The sequence below is a fragment of the Typopeltis vanoorti genome, chromosome 9 (genome assembly GCF_054136105.1).
Source record: "Typopeltis vanoorti isolate ZY-2024b chromosome 9, IOZ_Tvanoo_1.0, whole genome shotgun sequence".
Taxonomy (NCBI): domain Eukaryota; kingdom Metazoa; phylum Arthropoda; class Arachnida; order Uropygi; family Thelyphonidae; genus Typopeltis; species Typopeltis vanoorti.
In genome coordinates this window covers 77,267,359-77,290,992 of record NC_143557.1, presented here as the reverse complement: position 1 = coordinate 77,290,992, position 23,634 = coordinate 77,267,359, and the positions used below count along the sequence as shown (strand labels likewise).

The window sequence follows — 23,634 nt, the reverse complement described above, 5'->3', positions numbered from 1 at the left end:
TGAGACTGTCGAAATAGTTCTTTCACGTAATTTTATCACCTTTTTTTTCTCAGCAGTCCCACGATGAAAGGTTGAAAACCTTGCGGATGTGGTATGCTTATATATTGACAACACTCAATATTTTGGCTTTTTGCATACTAGTGGCTCAGGTGAATTATAACTGGTCCCAATAAATTGACAACACTCAATATTTTGGCTTTTTGCATACTAGTGGCTCAGGTGAATTATAACTGGTCCCAATAAAGACATGTTCCCACACAAAAAGAACTCTTGTGGTTCTAGATGCTAATAATATTGATTTTAATTTTTATATATTCTTACTTATTGATTGTAGGGATGTATTTTGTAAGTCTTCCCCCAACTAAAAACAGCACAAAATATATGTTAAACTGTATTCGGTTGAACTTTAAGGCCTTCTGGCTCGTATTAGTAATTTCTAAATGATAATGGACAATTTCCTTTGTTGAAACCATTTTCAAGAGTGAAAAACAATCACTTCTACACACGTAATACTTCAGTACTTAAGATATGAAAAGTCAAGATGACTTTGTTTGGATAAACTGCTATATTGTTTAGTCGATATTGGATAAAATATATGCGCAAACTGAGCAAATGAAAACAAAAGTTTGATTTAAGAAATTGAGGTTTCTGAAATTTAAAATTCATCATCATTTAGTAACTCATGAGTTGAGTCTCGCGGTTTGTCATATGTATTATTGTATTAAGCGACAAATTTTAATAGTGGTCCTTAAGTTAAATAAATCCTATCACGCCAGGAAGGAAATCATAATTAGTTTATTACCAATATAACCGGAATTATAATAAAAAAAAAAGAAATTTCATCAATCACTATTGAACCTAAAAGTGAAGAACGAAAATTATTGCATTGTAACGTCTCCTGCATACAACCAAATAAACTTTTAGAGTTTATATAGAACTCTAATAATTATATAAATTGCAATTTAAAATTGATCATAATTTTCTTTTGTCAATATTTCCTTCTTTTTTTTTCCCCCGTTAGCTCTATCATGATTTCTGTGACAAATTTATTTACAATACTGAAAGAACTCTGTCGAGTGGTAGTACTTTTTACAAAAATTCGACGGTATCAAAATTAATTACGCGTTTATGAAATGTTGATTTGTTCTGGCATATGAACTGTAGATTTTTTTCCCTAATTTTGCTTGTATAGGTTGGCCAATTGAAACAACTTAACAAATTTTAATAGAGATCCTAAATCAAATTTATTGAATTTCATCCACTGAGTACGGATTATCAGTTCTCGTTTTGAAAATAAAAATGACCGATCGCAACCAACACCGAACACTTCAGCATACATTCTAAATGTCACTTTAAGCTCCGTTCTGCTAGACCAGAGATATTGCCGTATACATAACTCTAGTAAGGCAGGCATTTCGACATTTTATTCCCTTTACCCCTCTATACATTTTTTGATTGAATTTATAAATTGATATTTCGAGAAAGTTTTGTAGGGATTCCGAATTTCAATAAAGGCCGTAATTCAGGAGTCCAGAAACTTCTGTGGAAGGAGGATTATTATCCTCCTTCCTTGTAACTCTTTCTTCAACTCCTCCTTCAACTTATAACTGGAGTTGCAACTGTTCAAATTTTGGCCTTAATAATTCTTTTAAGAAGAGTAATGACCAACACGCTACAATTATTGATTTGAACCACTGCCATGTTTCTACCTTAGAATATAACGTCATTCTCGCACTCAACTTATATTGTACCATCTGATCATGTGATATAGTTATAATACAGCATTCCTTACTAGAATCGCCGAAATAATACGTTTTATGAGCATTCTGTCCACCCAATTACCCATTCTTCACAGTCCTTGTCATAAAAGTCTGATATTCCGACACTTATAGCCACTTCGATCAGTAGCCTACTCGTGTAAAGTTGGCTCGCTGCATGAAGTCATATCAAGCCCATATTGCACACTTTGGTTGGCCGCTTTCCAGCTTACAGTCAAGTTATATTTCAATAGTTTTATGCAACTTCCGCATTTGTACCTTCTAAAATTTTCCTTCCCATAATATTGACGTAGCATTGAATTAAGTTTCTGTCCTTTTCTTTTGTCTGCTTCATTGTTTATTGCTTTGTTTACATTCATGTACAGAATTGTTTCTTTGAGTGATATAGTCCTCAATTCTTTTTAATATGTGCGACTATCCAAAAGACGCACAGTGCATAGAATACTTCACATAAATTGTCATTCTGTCTTATTTGTTTATTGTTAATAATATAAAAAAAAATCGTCAATGAGTTTGTCCTTAGCGTTTTCTTTCTGTAATCTTAAATTACCGCAGCCAAATATGTGGTTTGAAGTAATTTGATATTGTTACTAAAATTTCTCGACTTATTTCAATTTTGGTCTACAACAATATGAAATGTATACATTTTTAATGATTTCTGAAATTGCTTTTTCACAAAATGAGATGGAATTTTGTTAGCTAATACTTGCCGAAATGATAGAGACTTGAAATTAATGATTTCTGTAACTGTTTGATAGCTGAAGACAAGTACGTTTTTAGGCGTATAGTACTATAGTAGATTCGTTTCGTCTTGACATTGTCATGTCTCGACTTGACGGATTTTATTGAAATTAAAATTTGTTGATCGCGATATTCCGAGTTTGGATTTCAAATGAATCATTTTACTACGTTTGGCAGAACATTCCGAAATGACAATGCCACCATGGCAGGATGGAATTTAAATTTGGGATTTAGGATCTTTTAATGGAAAATTTTTCCTAATTAAAATTAAACAAAAAAAAGGAGAAGGGGGTTCTAGGTACTGTTGTGATAGAATGATGCCACTGTTTTTTATCATAGTCTCCTGTCATTTCCATACTTGTTCCATACTCATCTATAACATAAATCGATATTACTATTAACCAAGGAATGGTTAGGTTCATGGCATGGTAACAGTTACTGTACTGCTAAGTCAGCTTTAATTGCATAATAATGCCTCCGCTTAGTATTTTTTAAAATTTATTTATTATAATTTTTTAAATACTGGCAGTGTGCTGGTGTCATGTTTCTGTTCAGTGGTTCTTGAGCGGCACATCCAATACATGTTCGATAATATCACGGATATGGGGGGGGGGGGTTGTTAAAAAAAATACGGACCAGTCGATTATTTTCTAAAAGAAAAAATGGAACATTTAGAAATAGCTATGAATTCGCATGTACATTTAGCGAACAAATTAATCTGAATACACATTTAAAAAAAAAAAAAAATTTTTGCGAGAAAATAAGTACAAATATTAAAGTCTATCTTTACCTAATAATTTTTGTGCTGCTCTGTTCCTAATAAGTTCATTAATTCGCTTAGGCATGGACTCTACCAACTTAGAACACAATTTTCTTATTTCTGTATCTTGAAACAATACTTTTATAGTGGATTGTATTAAGTTATCCTTTGTATCGCAATTTAATTTTTAAGTCTTTCCACTATGACCCACACATTTTCTATGGGATCAATGTCAGCAAAGTTACATGAGAGTATTAATGTCAACATACAGAGTATTAATATTAATATATTAATACTCTGTATGTTGATTTTTGAGGAATTCGTTAAATTTTTTTAAGTGTAGCATGGAGCGAGATCCTGTTGGAAGATTTTTTTTTTTTTATCTGTACCACTCTTTTCTGCAACATGTTTATGTATTGGTCACTTTTCATTACACCCGTCAATAGACACAAGTGATCCTGGACCGCTATGTGTAAAACAACCCCAGAACATCTTGTTAGCTAGTTGTTCAGGAGTTTGTCGAAGGTGGGGGGGGGGGAGTCTTCCCAGCCACTGATTTGCAAACATAGGGTACTCGTCTGTTTAGATAAAGAAATGGCTCTCATCGGAGAATATGACGTCCTTCAACCTCTCAACAGTCCAACCCTTGTACACATCTTTTGCTCACTGGAGCCTCTGTTTTCTGCATAGCCTTCGCCAACAGTTTTTTTTTTTTTTTTTGGTCCTTTTTGCTTCCAACAATCTTCGATGGACTGCCATGTCAGAAACATTAATCCCACTAGCTGCCAAGTCTCTATTTAAGTCTACAGCAGACAATCTTGGATTCATTTTGCATTTTCTAACTACTAAATGATCTTGAGTAAGTGTAGTTTTCCTTTTTCGCCATTTTCCTTTTCTGTCAGGAGAAAAGGTACCTGTTTCCCTAAACTGCTTCAAAATCGTATTAGCCAACACCACACTCATTAGCCATTTATTTTTGGGTCATGGATGTGCGCTGAGGAAGAGTACATATTTTTGAACGCTTTCTTGGAGATGTATCCATTTTATACACAAAATGAATAAAACACTATGAATGTCAACTTGTTTACAGTATTAAACGCACAACACTAGTAATAAACATCGTAAACACAGCTAAAACACTCAGCACTCAACCAAAATAGTGAACCAAAATTATTGTAAACCAAAACCAAACCAAAAACGCGACGAAAATTCGGCTTGTTCGGATTAATTTGTTCGCTACTGTATACATTCATAATATGTGCAATCTTTTTATTTGCTAATATTTATTGGCAAAAATTTAAAACTTAAAAATTTGTTTTGCAGCCAACCGGCTTTATGGAGGATCCGGTGCTATATTCCCATATCGAAGATGTTTACGTTGTAGCCAGGTGGGATGTAAATCAGAAATTCTGCATCCGGGTTGTCATTCCAAGCGGTTCTCTGTTACTTCAAGTAAGTTTGTCTTTTACTTGGAAATAAAATGAAGCGTTACGTATATTAGCAACAGCAAACACAAAGAACTTCCTCTTTGTTCTTCACTATCATGTTTTTTATTTTATTTAAATATCGACTTCTCTGTGAATGCCGTTATATTTCCTCTTAGTTCAAGGTGTTTATCACACTGTTTTGCTAGTAAGATTAGTTTTTTCTCCCCTTCGCCATACGCACACACACACATACACACCATTGCTTTGATATAGCTACTAACTAGATTTATTTCACTTGTCATATCATGAGCTTAAGGTTTTATTGCTATAAATTTTTTTAGAGTACTTCATAGTATTAATACTCTGTATTTTTGCTGACGCGATTCAGACTGATAAGAGAAACCGTAGTAAATCTTATAAATGTCGAGCTAAGCGGTTTAATAGGTCAATGAATTTTAAATCTCTCTCATACACACAATCTTTTTGGAGAATCGTGACGACAGACTAACTTGATATTTTATGGGTTTTTATGTTATAGATGTTGAGATAAAGTGTGCACTCGCCATTTCATCGAAGGTAAGGGAACATATGCCCGGTCATATCCAACAGATATAAAAGCGCATGAAACGCCAGAGATTGTAGTCGGCATGGATCGGTAAAGAGCTTGATGCGCGAGTTCCAAAGAAGAAATAATTTGATGTTGCATGCTCCAGCAAACCATTAACTATTCTTGGCCTACTATTGGCTTCAGGCAATTCGTCAGGCTAAGAAAATTACTGTATGCCCACAGATGCGAGATCCTTCGACACTTCTGCGCATGTCAAAAGAAGGATAATCCATTCCGATATTAGGGTAATCACTGCGTTTCGTGGGATAAGTGTTTATTATTGTACGTCGGAAAATTAGCTTTTCTTTTATGAAAAGTCTAGTTCTTAAAGTGGTAACTATTTTGCTTGTACAACAGTTGGAAAATTTATGTATAAAGCACGTGACTCGCTTTTTTTTTTTGGTGGCCAATTCATACATCCTTTATTTCTTTCTCCCCTTCAGCATGAATTGACTATTCTTGGCCAAGGTCGGTTCTACGAAGTGTGGGCCTACAATAAACGTCCCAATAACGGCGACGAGATACCCTTTTGGGAAAGGGCTTTGTCATACGAACAGAGGAATGAACCATCTTATACGAAGATGGAAGGGTTTTTGCGTCTCAATTTTTTTTTTTAATCCCACAAAATAATCAATTCAACGAGAGAATGCATGCGCATTTTACAGCCATCATACTTGCCTTGTAGCATTAGTTGCTTTGACGTAATTTAAACGACCAACCATATGTCCAAGAGAACCTTGAAAATAAATGATTAAACTCTATACAAACGTGAGCGGGAGTTCGAAGTATCAATAGGATTTGATAGTGACACCATCGAACTTCAAGCTTTCGTTTGGAGTGGTGTATTGCTCATTATTCATAAATTCTGAAGTAATTGGAATGAGTTTTAAATGGTGACGTTGCACTATACGTGTCTACATTGAATGTTTAGAGTTGGAGATTGCCTAGAGAACATTCTACCGTAGCACATCAACCTAACATTAAAGTTCGGAGGAGAGGTGACCATAGTGCCATTATTAACATAGCGGCACTATGGTCACTAAAATGTGAACATTTTAGATATCTTCAAGGCTCTCTGCCAAGTCTTGAAGAATTCTATTGCGTATGCGTATACGTATTCAGGCACAAAGTGCTCCACTTAATTGTTTGCTAGTATCCTGTTTTAAAGGGGAAACTGATCTGAATTCCATAAATTCCTTTGGGATTGAGTAGCAATGCTGAATCAGGGTGAGGCTGGTACGCTTCACTTAGGCTATTGTGTAAGAGCAACTGCAGAAAAGGAGAAATGGTGTCAAATTCCAGTTGTGAAACTAGCATTTGTGAAAGAGTTGAAAGTAATATAGATAGAATCACTTTCATTCAAATCAGTAATACCCACGTGTTAAGAATTTCCTTGTTCTGAATCAATTATCTTCAACTTTCCGGATACGCAAGTACTTCTGATAGTTCAGTGTATGCCGTAGCCAGAAGTTTATCCTAAATGTTACAAACACACACGCGAGAAATTTTCACTTACCAAATAACTGCCCAACTACGCTCCTAAATTACTATATTAAATGGCATTCAACGCATTTTGAGATAAAAACTGTTTACCTTAGAAATTTGATAATAAATGAATCTTTAAGTTAAGGAACTCGCTATGTTTCTTGAATAGTACCTTTTGATATCGGAAATAGAATTAAAAGAGATATAAGGATGAAAAATAACAGAGAAAGGATACTGTTAAGATATAAAGCTGACAGATTTGCAATAAATTAATGCACTGCTTTGAATTGATAGCGGTGAGTCAAAGTGCCGAAGATATATACAGCGAACTGTAAGAAGGCGAAAATTTGGGGTTTCTCCCAGCAAATATACCGATACATTAATAATCTCACACATCCCAATGATATATTAAAAAGCTATAATAAAATTCTAAAAGAAAACGCTCCATGAATTTGGATCAAGTATACTGATGGACTTCTAATGGGGTGGTACGCGTTTGGCAACTATCAGTATCCCTACTATAAAAAAGTTTGTTTATAAATAAGTTTTCATAAACAAACTTTTTTGACAATAACGTAAACAATGACAATGTAGCAAGTACACAGAAAAATATGCATACTAAATTTAAATTTTTATTAAGGTCGGCAATTGTACCCACAAGTCCAACGTGGGCGGCCAAAATAAAACAGATTGAAGGAAGCCAAGAAAATCATTACATGCACACTACTCGTGATCTTTTTAAATTTCATTTAGTTCTATCAGTGCTTAACTACGCAACCTTTCTCTAACAGTCCTTTTGATTCTCGTGACGGCCACTTACGATGCGATATTGACAATATTATAAGAACCATGGAAGTAACCATGCGTTACAATAATGCTAATTTTGATCAACAAGAGACAGGGGCGCGATTTATTTTGTATACGCTTCTCATTTTGGTCATTAATGTCACTGCAAATATTTAGCAAGCTTTTAGCTGTTATATTTATTTATTATCAGATAGCTGAGGGTGTTAACGTTCTGGCACTTAATGCACGATTTTTATTTTTCCATTTTAAATTATACGTAAATGTTTCTTCAAAATGATATGCATTTTTTTTTTCTTGTCATGAAAAAATCTATTTTAAATAAGAGACTGTCTGCTTTCATTTATGCACGTGGCAGCTATTAATTATTAGCTAGCAGTCAGAGGCAAAATAGTATATGTCACCTTTTTCTCCACATAAAAAATGTGTTTTAAATTTAAAGCTAAGAATCATGACTGCGTCGTTTAAAAAAAAAAAAACACCATCACAGTACTTGACAAGATTGCCAGATTTCGTAACACTATCTCGTTCTTGAAAAGCTCTTTCAGGATACTCATACTAGCATGTATGACGAGAGTCGGGAAAATGGATGGCATGGGCAAGTGTATGGTTATTGTACACAACTTAATCCCAGTAACAGAAGACGTTTGAAATTTCCTAAAACAATGCATGCCAGCAACTAATTTTGTTTCTTTTTTTTTTGTCTGCGTTCAGCAAAAACTTGCTCACCGAGACTTTTTCAATAATATAAGAGCATGAGATAGTAGTTTCATACATCAGGCTTGGATGCACGGGATAAGCTGTGCTAGAATCTATTTAATACTTCGTGAAGATATGTATTTTTTCTGTGACTTAATACCTAAAACCGGATGATAGGTAAATCCGGCTGTCGGCTCACCCATTTCATTTATTTTTCCTTCCCAGTCGAGTTAATGTTCTTCTTGTATGTGTTAAAAGAGTACTTGTACAATCCCTATTGGTTGAAATCTTATATCACTGTACTGACTCAGTAAATCCGCCCCGCTGGTTTAAAAGCTGTTGATAGCAGGTGTCTGATATATATCACTAGAGCGAGTGGTAAATTATCTCTTATTATTCTTGCTCCAACGTCTTCTCGTCTGTGAGCCTCCTAAGTAGTTTGCCCTTTTACAAAGCATCCATTCATGCACGTCACGCAATAACATGGTTGACCTCTTCTGACAGGTCTGACAAAACGTGCTATCAGAGCTGTCCTTAATCTTCTCGTATCTCTTATGTGATCCGTCGGTTTCTCTCTTCCCTACCCGTCCTTTTTCTCCCCTTCTACTGGTACATGCATGTTCATCGCTGCATTTCCACCACCCTTTTCTTTAAAATGTGTTGACACACACCTTTAAAACAAGATGGATGCACATAATAGTGACTTGGGAATCATCTGTAATAAATTAAGTACGAGATTTAGCAGCATACTACTAATTTTGAGGACTTTATTATGCACACACAAGAGAAATATGCATTTACGCAATGCATTGTGCGAGAAATGATGTAGACTTTTGCTGATCACCGAATGATATGTTTCCTATATTATCTGTTAGCTGATTCGTTCTCCAGATTGTGGATTAACTGTCCTTTTGTTTTATTTACATTTTCCATTTTGCACTGAAAGATCGTGAATCTTATTCTCACTGTGGCAATATTATCTGTAAATTATTAATTATAATGAAGAGCCAAAGGCTTCAATTCGGCGACATGAACTTATTTATTTCAGTTAAGGGATATTATATCCCATATCACTAGAGCGAGTGATAAATTATCTCTTATTATTCTTGCTCCAACGTCTCTTTGAGTTTCTTATTCGGCTAAGAAACAATATGGGATATAATATCCCTTAACTTAAATAAGTTCATGTAGCCGAATTGAAGCCTTTGGCTCTTCATTATAATTAATAATTTAATAGGACACCTTGGCAATTCTCATAGAAGGGATGTAAGTTCTGTTCGCTACAAACTTGGTATTAACTAGGTCTACCTACTCACTGATGAAACCTCAAAAAAGGTCGAAACCGGTCTGGGTAGTGACCTCTCATAATGTTGAACAAAATACAGCTCCTAGGAGTTAAGTTCACATTATGGGTAAATATCAAGAATAGTGATCGGAGCTTGCTCCACCCTTTCTATGAGTTGCCTCAGCTTGCACTACCTTCAAGGGTCAGGTGCTGCACTATCCAGGTATTTGCTTACGTTTGGAATCGCCGAACCTTATATAGTTTCTATATTCGGCTTGAAACTCTTTGAGTTTCTTATTCGGCTAAGAAACAATATGGGATATATTATCTGTAAATGTTTTTAGGTAGTAGTAAGTGATTTTCTCATCGCCCTTACAACACTAAAACGAACTGTTTATGGATGAATTGCAATATATAATAATAAAATAAAAAGGGAGTCCATTGACAATTGAATACCGAAATTTGTTGCAGTGACGTTAACATGGAGAGCAGATTTTTCTTTCTGAAAAATAGCAAGGAAATCAAAATTAGGCACCCTAATTATGCTAACTATACTTTAAAAAAAATTAAAAAAAACACCCGAAAATTGTCACATGAAAAAAAAAAAAGGTTTGTTCAATTAAGATAATATTCACTGACTGCTCAAGTCGGTGCCATCGTAGCTGAAAATAGGTAAATACATATCGGGTGGAAAATAAATATGCGCAATACACAACGTAATGGCCACAGCTGGAACTGTGCAGTAATAAAACAAAATAAACAACAAAACGGTTTTATATTATATTATATCGTTATCGTCAATCTACTGCTGGATGAAGGCCTTTCTACGATTACTCGAAAACTGCCTGTTAATTGCCCTCCTTCCCCACGTCACTCCTGCAAATCTGACGAGATCAATCCGCCGTGATTTAGGTCGGCGTCATGGTCGTTTTTCTTCTCGTGGAATCCATTCCAGTACTACTTTGGTCCGCTGTTCATCTTGTATTTCAGCAATATGCCTAGTCCATTGCCTCTTAAGATGTTTCACTCTTCTTAAGGTGTCAGATTGTGGTTTGATTTCTTATTCACGTATTCCTTTTGTGATCCAGTCTTGTTGATACCAAGCGTACTTCTTTCCATACTAAATTGTGTTCTTAATATTTGAATTTCCTTTGCATAGTGGTCATGTTTCACAGCCATATTTCAATATAGGAATATTGTATTATATTTAAGAACTAAATTATATTATGTTTAATATAATTAGTTCTTAAAATCTCATGCATGTTTGGATTTCTTGGATGTGACGTCTCGCATCCAAGAAATACGAAAACAGTAGCTCTTTTTTAAAGTTAAGTTTAATGCAGTAAGAATTCACAGAATTCCTTGACAAACTGTCCAAATTTTAAGAAGTTTCGGTGGAATTATTTTGTGTTATCTGGCTATTTTTTCTCACTAATAGACAAAACTTGGGATTCAAGATCTTATTGAATCGATAGGAATAATGATATGCTCTATATGTTCCCTCTTCGCTTATAATATCGGATGATCTACTAATCTGTCGTTTTTTCATCCGGAATAACAGGTACCCTGACTGGAGAAAACACCATATCGTCGTCATCATTACTTCTAAAAGGCACTTCAGCGCCCACGACCTTCCAATATCCTTGGATATCGTAATAGTAATTGGAGGATAAGGTAGTTAGCTCTATGCCTATAAGTAATCCTTTTTGTCTGTAAATGAACACACACGCATATACAGACATACTAGCATCATAGCTTTAGTTGCGCCAGCTTTAATTCAATCTAAGCCAGCCTAATTTTACCAGTCCCCGAAGTAACTGAAGTTACAAGAGCAAGGAATTGATGCATATGTGGAAGCGACCATGAATGATGACTGTAAAATTAAGGAGTAGAAAAAACGTAAATTGGAACAGATCTCGTTTGGCGGAGGGGGCTGAAGTATTAAAACTACTATTTTAGAGTGAAAAATTATGATTCTTTAATGGATGTTGTAACGGATGAAGGTTGGCTTCGAGTAGACAAGCTTAGGAAACTGTTAAAGTTGGGGGGTGCTGAATGAGTAGGGAATCTAGAAAAGGACATTGAGTTGTCAGGTTCCATATCAGCTGCGAAATCACTTGAACCTGGGATGAATGTATTTATCTTCTCTAAGAATCACTGGAGATTCGGTTGAGGGAGCCACATCAGAGGCATTGGTAAGGAAATGCTTCACGTGGAGGTTGTGTAAAGTAATTATAACAAAATCCATGGCGATTCATATGGATATTATGTAGAGGAAATCTGTAATATATCTATAGTCTCATTAAGGCGGTTTATGTAAAGAGAGCTGTCATATCTGAGCTACCATAATCTCTTTGGTAAATGCAGATATTTACACCTTTCCAGAAATTCAGACGTATTCGCCATATAAGAGGTTGGTGGCCCGAGAATATTGGAAAGTCATCTATTTTCCAAGGAGGAAAACCGGTACAATTCACATTTGGATATAACGGGATGCCAGGTCGTGTTTCTTTGGTAGGCACCACTTTCTAGACGGCGTTATGAAATGTACGCTATTTTCAATTATGGTGGATTCCCATGATGAAACTTTGCCAAGCGATTTGTTTCATTTATTAAGTTGCATGCAGTAGGAGTCCTAATAATTATGCAACTACTTCAGTCTGGTCAAGAATCCAGCAGCTTTCTATTGTAATTGAAAAGCATTAGCGCCCTTCTAGATATGAGCTCTGATCTCCGGAGTAGTGATTGCTGTTGGGAATACCAATAGTTGAACATTGTAGAGCCTGACCTTCTAAGCGGAGATTTTGTTGGCAGTTTGGAAAAGAGCCCTCGAATCTCTGTTAATCAATTTGTATTTGCAAAATGGGCGCATTTACGAGCGAATGGAAAATGAGTTCTAGCTAAGATGCTAAATTCGTCAGAAATATGACCACCTATTTGGTGATGTGTACACGAAAGGTTATACTATTTTCCTGCAGATGACTGTAAAATTTCACGTTTCTGTTGAATTAATTTTGAGGCCTTTGGCGATAATTGTGATGGTATCGAATTAAAACCACAGTCAACATGTTTTCAAACCAACTGCCAGATCTTTCTTTGTGGAGTTAAACAAAAAATAGCGTGTTGCTGTTCAACAACGTTGCCACCTTGTAGAGTTTTAAGTATATAATGTCGACTGGACATGTTAACCTAAGAGCACACATTAAATTAACAATGTTAGCGGGTTTTTTTTTTTTTTTTTTTTTCAAATCACGCTGATTGCGCTGTTCTCTTACGCATAATACTATCGTTGAACGGTTAAACAATAAGATATTAAGCTTTTGTATCTTTCCTGTGCTAAAGCACTGATGATAATCAGAGAAAAAAAAGCCTGCTCTTTGAACATAGAAAAGCTATTTGTGTAAATTTTATGGACTAATTATGTGTTAAATTTTGCTAAATTTACAGATGCGACATAAATATCCTTATGTGTACAATATCAGATTAGATGGACTCATCACGTACAGTGTTTCTCATGTCTTGTAAATAAATTAAATTGCTGAAGAAAATCTTGTCATGCAAGTTGTCAACGTTCCATGCAAAATAATAAATAAATAAATATTAAAGGCGAGAAGAATTCCAAAGTAATAGCGAAAAATAAACTCAGTTCAAAGCTAGTAAGGACGTTCAAAATCATATGTATCTCCAATGGTATCTAAATACCGTAGAAATGATGTGAAATAGGATCTCTCCCTTGAACCTTGCGATCAGTTAGGGGAAAATTCTTTCAGCTGTGAGAGAGAGTATATTCTCAAATGGAGATCATAACTACCTAGTAGGAAGGGTTTTACGCCATCTATTGCGACAAAAACAATAGAAATCGCTTTGCAATGTGTTCTGCTGCCAATCATTCTTTAGTGATCAAGTACTTTTGCTATGGAATTGAATCTCACATTTCGAGTATGCTGTAAAGTACATCGCCAACCTTTACTGCGCCAAGAAAAATTCTAGAGGACTACATTATTATTGCTTTTTTTCCCATTCGAAACGGATATTCTGCGCCATCTCCGTGAAAAAAAAATAAATTTGTGCTTTCTTTTAGATGTTAGGAATAATGCGAGATTCGTATGCCAGCTGAGAATCCTTCCTCTCTCTCCCTCTCTCTGTTATTAGCCTTTGGCATTACAGCAGGCTTTCCAAAAATGCTCTTTCAATAATAGATGATGTAAGTGGTGTGTAGCAAGCAAATTGCTACACACCGAGGAATCTTAAAATGTAATTGCTACTACCAAGAAACACGCATTTTTCTTTCTTTCGAAAATATTTGTCTGCATTGTAACCAGCCGAACACGCAGATATCACACAACATGCAGTTAACTTCCTGATTAAATTATGTTTCCGTAAATTACCTCTTACGTGAAAAGCTCATTACTCAACCGATTGCTAATTAGTCGATTTCAGCTTATTTATTTGGTCAATTTTCAATTTGCTTTTTTTTATTATTTCCCTCTTGTCCTTGAGGTTAATTAGAAAATTAGAAATTAAAAAAACAGAAAATTAAAACGCTTACCTGTATTCATTTTGAATTAATGAATGTGTTAACTATTTCTGTGTATTCTTTAACGTTTAATAAATTACTGTAATATCTGTTTAAAGAAACGAAGCTTTCACAATTCCATGCTGTCATGTAAGCACCGATCCAAATTTCCGTTATTCATATTTGTGTTACAGAAAACGCAATCATTCCTCCGTAGCGCAGTCGGTATCAATGACGCCTGTTAGGAAGAGGCGATTCATTTTCCCTCATAATACGAAAAGGACCTTAATAAGGACTTTTGAACTAGGGAAAGGTGACAAGGAATTTCCTCAAACTTGCAAACCAGCCAGATGTTACACTCAATTTACAAACATAATTCAATCTCGTTATAGCTGTTATTATTATTGCATAATCTAAGCAATCAAACGACGAGTCCTTAAATTACAATCCAGTCTCCGTCCATTTGTTTACTACCTACCGAAAGATGATATAATCCGAAATGAAATATTGTGGTTCATCGTTACCTGTGATATATAATTAATTTCTAGAGGGATTCTATTTTCGGTCCATCGTAATGCTATCCATTAGAGTTTAATTCATTTCAGAACTCGTATGGCGTAGCTTACTTCAGATCTCTCTTTCTCTAAGCCCAATTAAATATATTCTATTATTTTGTTGTCTCCTCTATCCAGTATAATAAAAATCCTTTATAGCTCAACCTGTTCGGAATATCTGATTGCAGCATTCTATAAAGTGAGCTCTATCTCCCATCGTGGTGTTCTCTCATATGTATAATCTGTTGTCATGTACTGTTCAGTTGTATGAATAATAAGATTATGTCAGTTAGTTCTATATTTAGTTAGTTTGTCTCCCTCACTAAAACGATAATATTCCAATTTATTCATATAACGCATATTTGGAGCGTCTCTCTCTTGGACACTCTTGCGAAAATTAACAATATTTGATTGCTGTCTTCAATTTCATTGAAACATTTTCAAGATATTGAAAAATTCATATCGAATTTCTTTTTTCTAGATTCATCAAATGGAAATCTGTATCAGCATTCTCCATGTTCAGCTGTGAAGGAATTATTTGCTATAGCTTGTAAGCGTAGACCAGGGATGAGGAGGAAGGAAAAAAAATTATATCTTAAGTGTTCCGAATTTTATTTTCATCGTAAAACAACAACTTTGCATACTTGCAACGAGTTATCTTCATCCCTAACCACGGGAGTTTACATTCACTACATCATTCCAAATTTAATACGGGATAAAGTATAATCGTAATTTTGCGAATCTCATAAAACAAGGATCATTTCATGAGTCATTGGTGTAAATAATCTTCTTTTCCCAGCTCAACAGGAAAAACTTGTTTACACAGTTTATTCGAGAAGGACTTCTAAATTGAAGAATTAAAAAAAAAAAAACGCGAAATGAATTACAATAAATACTTAGTTGTTGGCATGCGCCACTGCATTCTAAGTTTCATTTACATTAAATATATTTACTCTTTGTATTCTCTTCGTACGAGAATCTAGATGAGATTATCAGAATATAGTGTTTAGCATGAAAGTTGCACTTTAAACGTGATTATTTGAATTGCTCGTATTAAGGACACGGTAACTCAGTGTCTAATGATGTAGTTTGTGCCATAGCAAAACTATAGTATCCCAAACTGCAGAGGAAAAGATTGGAAGCACAACAAAAGCGAGGGAGAACCTGTTATAGTTTAGATTGATTTTGTGTATTTTATCTGAAAACATCACAATCTAAAAACAGTCTTGTTTATTTTTGTAGGATGAAAAGTGCACTCTCTCGACTACAAGCAGGCTAAAGAGATAAGCCAACTTTTGGAACATGTCTAATTTATAGACGCATCACATTCTAAGTTTTCTTTGCATTTATATAATTTATATGTTTCCTTGAATTTGAAATGTTGAGTTTCGGTAGTATTAACAAGAACAAGATTATCGTATTGGGAATGAAAACGAGAGAGTATAGGAGAGAGTGAAGGGCGCCATTGGGATTAGAAACGAAGCTATTAGCGATATATACGTGGCGCTTCTGGTTCAGGATATGCAGAATAACATATTTGAAGAGTACTTGCTTGGTGGAGCAATGAAGAGGTGACTTTGGTGATGAAGAGAGGACGGAATGTAGAAAAGATAGTGATGGTTGGTACTAATGACCTGAGAGGCAGCGTTAATCAGTTGTCAATGGATTTGAGAACAATGTTTAGAGAACGTATAGCGGAAAGTATGAGGGAATAGGATAGTAAGCACCTTCTCGATTTGACAACGCGGAGTTGAAAAGAAGAGCGGTGATAATGAATGATCGCAGCAATGTGTAGGAAGATAGGTATATGTTGGAATTTGGAGTGCTTTTGATGGCACAAGAGCTGTATACAAAGATAGGTTGCATCTAAACATGGCAGGACATGACCATTTTTGCTGGATGAAAAGCTCCCCCCCCCCCGAAATTTGCTGTTCTCTGAGCAAGTGGAAATGTATGGGCACGAAAACTAAAATTGATAGGGTTGATAGCTGGTGGGGTGGCTTTATGCGGGAAAGGATAGTTCAGAAGACAAGGTAATGTGGAGTACATTGGAGACTAACAGAAAATAATAGATATGGGACCGAAAGTGCTGACTCAGATTTCATATTTGTAGAGGATGGGAATGCGCATATTTTTCTATATACAAATACCAGAAGCATTAGGAATAAAAGGAATGCGTTAGTAGTGTTCATTTGATTTCATCTCTAAGATTGTTGGTATCAATGAAACACTAACAGAGGATGATATCCTGACAGGAATAATGGTAGAAGAATACACTGTTTTCCAGCAGGAGATAGGAGAAACGGAGTGGCGTTGTGTTGCTTATGATAGCTGATGAGATCCATCCTCTCAGGATAGAGCTAGAACGGACATGATGTGTGTGGTGTTAATTGAAGGTGAGCATTACCAGATACACAGTATATAGTTGGATGTTTATATTTGCATATAGTTGGTATTCTATAGGCCAGATAATGCAGATGATGAACAGGAAATATTCAGGCAAATAGGTTTGGTGATTTCAATTATGGCAGTATAGATTGGATAGCGGAAGTAGCTAATGGTAATAAAACTCGGTTTTTCGAATTCTTGAGGGCACGTGTTAGAGGGGGATGCAAGGATGATCGAGTTTTGGATTTGATTGTGACTGAAATGTCATACTTTTTTTTTCTATGTGGCTCCCATCCCCGAAAGGTTTATTTGTAAACCTACATTCGTACCGTGAGTGGACTAAGGATTTTTTCTATTTTTATTGATTTTGTATACATATATTGTATTTTACTAATTTTTTACATGGTCCGGAAATTCGATTCTAAACTCCTACCTAAAAACAATCGCAAGCATCAGTGCTCACAGCGAGATTCAAAATCGTAGCCTGTTGGTTGGAGAGTGGATACCACATAGTGGATACCACATACCTCCAGTTTCTGAAAGTAACCATGTAGTGTGGACCTGGGAGATGCATATGCGTGCGAAAATCTTAAAGAGAAAGGAATTGATGAGGAATTACAAGGCAGATGATTTCAATAGTCTTTAGAAACAAATTTTGGATAGTGTGCCATTTGATGGAGAAATTGGAAGGTGAAGAGGTGAGTAGTGCATGTAAGCTAATTAAGGACCATTTATTAACAGAAATGGCAAAGTGTATACCACGAGCAAAAAAGAAAAGAAAATGAATTAGCGTAAAATTAATGCCTAACAATATCAAAAAAGAACTGCAGCTGAAAAAGATGTTATAGGAAAAGTATAAAAGTGAGTAGTTGCACGAGATGCACATTATACATGACTAGGATAATGAGGGGGAAATTAGCACTACATTCAAGGGACAGGCTAAGGAATTTTTTTCTTGGCTAGCAAGAGAAGGAATGGTAAAGTGACCAATGCGAATGCTATAATAAGCTCTTTAATGAATACTTTATTAGTGTTTCATTCTGGCGAGGTGGGTTTTATTCCAAAGGGGGATGGAGAGAAGTGAAGTGGTTGTATTTGCAACCACTTCATGTCTGGATGAAATTTCGCCATATGTTCTTAAGGGAATGTGCTAGAGAACAGTTCCATTTACTCGATGTTTAATGAAAGCCTCGCAATTAGTAGAGTCCCTGAGGAATAGGAGGGTACCACTTCATAAGAATGGTGGGGGAATGGAGGCATCAAAGTGTAGACCAATTTGTATTATTTTGGTTGTTAAGGTATTGGAGAAATTGTTAAGAGCTCACATAGAAACTTGGGCAGGTGAAAACATCTATGAAGATCGGCACGAATTTGTTAAGGGGCGTTCTTGTTTCAGTAATTGGTCAAATTTTATGATAAAGCAATAAGAATTATTGATGTGGGAAAATATATGCACTGTATTTTTTACTGAGAATTTCATTGAGAATAGGCAAAGACATTTTATAGGGGGCCATATAAAGTTTTTGGAGTGGATTGATCGTCTGATGACAGGGTTGGATACGAAGAAGCAATATCAGGGAAAAGAAAAATTACCAGTAGGGTTCCACAGGGCTCTGTGCTAGTACCATTACATTTTGGCCTTTATATCAATGATACTGTCAATGGAATTCAGGGAAATACTCAGTTGTTTGCGGGTGACGTGAATCTGGCGAAGGTTGAAAAGTTGAGTGTATTGCTGATGTTGGCTCTTCAGAAGATTCCGAATAAGCAGTAAATGGGCAGATGAATTAATATTTCAGTTTGACGTTGTAAGTGTAAAGTTTTGAGTTTTTTTGATCTGCAGATGGGATACTGTATAAGTGTAAATATACTGGAAGTGGAGGAAGCACGGGATATAAGATTATTGTGTATTGAAATATGAAATTTAAGGGGCATGTCAAAGTTAATAAAGTCTACTTAGACGATTGCTACAATATTAAAAGAACATTACTCAGCAAATAAAAAAAAATAGTAGCAATTCCATTGTATGAGAGCTGATCAGGCAATGTCTGGACTACTGTGCTCAAATCTGGTCACCGAAATTGGAGGGAATAAAGACACTTTGGAGACAGTGCAGAGGCTGTTGATAAAAATGATTTTAGGACTTAGCTAGGAAAATAGATTGAAGCAGTCAATATTGTGCAGTCTGCAGAGTTTCACAGTATGATTGAGAAATTTAAGCTCTTGAGAGGTATTTACCGGATGGATATGGGAGAGATTTTTCAGATAGTGAACAAAACGAAGGGGACAAGAACTAGATGTTAACCTTGGAAATTGCTCAGGGAAATAACAAATAAGGGGGAGAAGTATGTTTTTTACGTGGAAAGTGGTGGCTGAGTGGAGTTCATTGTCTGATTATGTTGTGAATGCTGAGTGTAAATGAGTTTAAGCTTCAGTATTATAAATATGTTGCAGGAAGTAGAGGTTTTCTGTGGACTTTTGTAATACACGTATACCGCTTGTGAAATGTATATAATTGTTAGTGGTATAAACTTCTGTCTTTCTCGATGAGTTTGACTTCAGGAGAGTTAAGATAATAATAATAAACGACTGAAAAGATTTATTTTCCTCCATATTCATCATGAAAATAAAACTTTTCATTGAGATCCAAAAGCATAGTTTGTTAGATAAACAAATTTTATTGCTTATTGAATGGAGCGTGCCTATCTTCAGCCCACGAGCTGGTTGCACATGGTTGATTGTGAATTGTCACGCAACAAGGCGTGCTTTTAGTCTATTCACTTTTTCATTGCGGTAAAAAGGAGCTTGGGTGCATTGTGAAGACAGCGATTACGGAAAGATCTGGAGATCAGCCTTTAACAATCTATCGGGAAAAGAGTAAAGTTTCTGTTGTTTGTGGAGAAAGTATGAATGAATAAAGCGAAGTACTGTTTATAATAAGAATACCATTTGCAGTCGCTGACGGGAAAAAAAAAAAAGTTGAATATCATTGATAACTATATTATTAACCTGCCCTTTCATCCTACCGGTTGGATTAACATTGAATGATTTTTCTAAATATTGTTTTTCAGGGTTGGAAAAACAATACATAAATATAATATATTTATAATATAATTATATATCAAACAGATACCCCATTTAAAACTAAGAAATGGGGGCGGCGTGTTAAATATTATTAGTGCATATAGTCCAGAGGAAGAGAAACCAAAACTAGAAATAGAACATTTTAGGAAGTTTACAAAATGTAATAGGCAAAATAAATTTTAAAAGGGGTGTGTAATAATAATTGGAGATTTAAATACAAGGATTGGAAATTGCAGGTGTACACCAAAGATTTAATGAAAAAAATAAATTAATGAAAATGGAACACATCTGCTATAATTTTGTGCGATTACGAATAAACAAGCCATTATTTATTTCTTCATAAAATATAACATCGGAGAATACAAGAGAGCAAAAATCTGTAATTGAATACGTTTTAAGTAACGGAGAGATCATACCATTAAGAAATTATTCATATAAAAGTTCTACGATCAGCAGATATAGGAAGTGACCATAAGTTAGTACTTTGAAGGAGAAAAGTATAAAATAAAACACAGAGAACAAGAAAATATAGGATATAATTTTTCCAGGAAGAAAGTAAGATACCTTTACCAGAAAAGATTGTTAAATAAACTGGAAGCATTAATACAAGACAAAAAAGAAGAAAAATGAAATGCTTTTTGAAGCGTTAAAAAATTAAAAAAACTTACTAGTAAAAAAGTATTAAAACTAATCTAAGATGGATGACATGGTATAAAAAAGTAGTAAAAAGTTTAGCGAAAGAAAAAAACCACATTTCACAGATAGTTACAAGATAAATACATCGGTGTATGAAGAATAGAGAAGTACGAAATAAAGTGAATAGTAAGAAAAGAAATATTAAACAGGAATAATTACTCCAAAGAATTAGAACATGATTTTTATGGTACTGAAAGAAGAATCTGGAGAAGAATATAAACCCAAAAGAAATAATTAAATGAACATATAAAACTAACAAAAATCGGATTCGATAAATGGAAAGAATTTCAAAATCTCTAAGCAGAAAAGGATAAAGATTATATAATCAAGGAAAATCTTGTTTATGAAGAGAGAAACACAAATTTTCAATAACAGTTAAAAGATGTTGAAACACCCTTAAAGAATCAAAGAAAAGAAAACTGAATTAGATAACTTACAAAAAAGTACTATTAAAATATGGAGGGGGAACATTTATCAAAAGAATTATGATATTGTATATAAATTATTTTAAAAAAGAAAAAAATATGCAATGGCTGACAAAGTAACTTGATACCAATTTCGAAAAAAGCAGATCCCTAGAACTAAGAGGAATAAATATGTTTTGCACAAAAAAAAAAATTAGAAATATAATAAATTATTTGATTTTCCGATCTGATTAGCATGCATTTATTAAAAAAAAAAAATCAACACTAGATGCGCAAATAATATAGAAATCGTTAGAATACAATTAATACTTCGAAAGTTTACAAATTTTATTTATTTAACTGTTATTTGATAGAATACAGTTAAAAGATATAATAACTACATGAAAACTAAGAATACCATCAAAACAAAATTCAGAACTAATTAAGTATACGAGTACACACACATAACAATTCTATAATAAATACAGAACAAGAACAGACTGGAGAAATGAAAATCACCAAATAAATTAGACAACCGTCCCACCTCGTTTAACTAAGTGATGGTTGAAATAATAAAAGAAGAAAAATAAAGTGGAAAAGTGTGGAATACCACTTAAAAATAAGAATACTTGGATATACCGATGATCTTAGTAGCAGAAAATAAAAATATGAAGATGTGAAAAGAAAAACAAATCCGACCATGACAGTTGCTAGAGAACCCATAATATGTCGATTAAAAATTAATGGAAAAATAATTGAATGCTAGCAAAATAAAATCCTCAGTAAGATAACAGCCTCGTCTGGAGTCAAGAAACAAAATAAGAATTTAGGAAGGAGTTGTTAGAACAGTATTAACATACGTAGAAAAAGCATGTTTAGTAACTACAAAAATTACATAAATCATCATATGAAACCACTGAGATGAAAAAATTAAGAAAAAAAAATTTTGAATGTATAACGAACAAAATTAAAAAAAAAAAAAATCGAAATCAGAGAAAATTGCAAAAAGCAGCCAACAAACGATTGGGACAAAACGGAAGAGAAAAAAATTCGTCTGGAAAGAGAGAGAATGGCGCATAACAGATGGGCAAATGAATATGAGAGGGGAAGGTAAGCAGAGGAAGACCAAGCCGATGATAGCGGACGGTCTTGAAAACAGCGGCGCTACAAGTAACTATGATTAATAGTAAAAGATCTATTTATTATAATAATAATACAAAGTTCTTCAGATACAAAGCTTTAAATTATGAAACCGGTAGGCAATATTGTACGAGCATACGTACGAATTAAAAATCTATGGTCAGTTTAACAATAAGTCTTATATTTTTTAATACAAAGCTTTTTTAAACATAAGGAAATAGTTATGTAATATACTGTTTTACTACACGAGAAAACTGCTGCATTTAACGAATAGGGTGCACCTAAATATAATATAGAGGCATGGCAGTTTTCGTTCTCTTTTGTTAGTGTTCGGGCTTCAGGAATTATATTCAAGCGAGCGACGATAACATAGTATCAATTAGTACATTGTTCTTTAATTGTAAATAACTATGAGATGACTTTGAGAGAGAGAGAGAGAATGATTTCCGAAACAGTGATTGAAATATCCAGCACATAAAAGTTTTTTTTTTTTATTATATTCCTTTTTCTTCTTTTTTTAATGTAATAAAAACTGTCCATCTGCTTCTGTTCGTATAGTAACAAGGAAATCCTCTGTTCCATTTATGGAGTATACTTTCTTGTTGGGAATAGACTGGAAAAATAACGTGATAGAAAATAGGAACTAATTTTGGAGTACATGCTCTTAAAAAAAACAACAAACAAAAAACTCCGTTAAAAGACCGTGAGGACCAGATGGCCCTGATGAGGAGACTTCATATGAAGATGTTTTAAGATTTTTTGGAACGGAAAACTAAAAAAAAGGCCGCATTGAGAATGATGCTGCAAGTGGCAGTGCTGTTAAGTACTGGATGAAAAGTAGAACGCAAACGAACGTGCAACCAATAGCGCAAAGCGAGCTTTGAGGAATCACCTCTGCCATTTCAGTACGGATCAAGTTTTCTACTTTTGGCCTTTCCACATCAGTTATGGATTTGTTGATAATTTGTTTACAGCCGAGCAAACCTGAGATTTCATATAAGTGAGTTGTGGCATGCTTTATTTTCTTTAAAATTCGTTAAGCTTTAGTTCATTCGCGAAAAATCCAAGGATTAGATAATTTTTAAAACTGTTTTACATTAGGCTTCACTCGAAAACTAAAACCAGTCGCCAAGCAACATTTTTATTTTTTGCATACTGCACACATGGGCTGCAAGAAATACTTGCGGTAAGTCCATTATCTTTCTCTCGAATATAAGCGAGCACACACGGCATTTCTCAATCGACTGTGGAATATTTTTTGTGCTT

The 23,634-nt window shown here is 34.6% G+C and overlaps 1 protein-coding gene across 1 annotated transcript in view; it reads left to right on the top strand.

Moving 5' to 3' along the window:
- The window catches only part of LOC150103169 (C-Maf-inducing protein-like), a 333,561-nt gene that overhangs the window by 168,592 nt on the left and 141,335 nt on the right, over positions 1–23,634 (top strand). Inside the window, exon 2 of the mRNA XM_090397523.1 lies at positions 4,603–4,731. Coding sequence (XP_090253649.1) covers positions 4,603–4,731 — 129 coding nt within the window. The remainder of the gene's footprint in view (positions 1–4,602; positions 4,732–23,634) is intronic.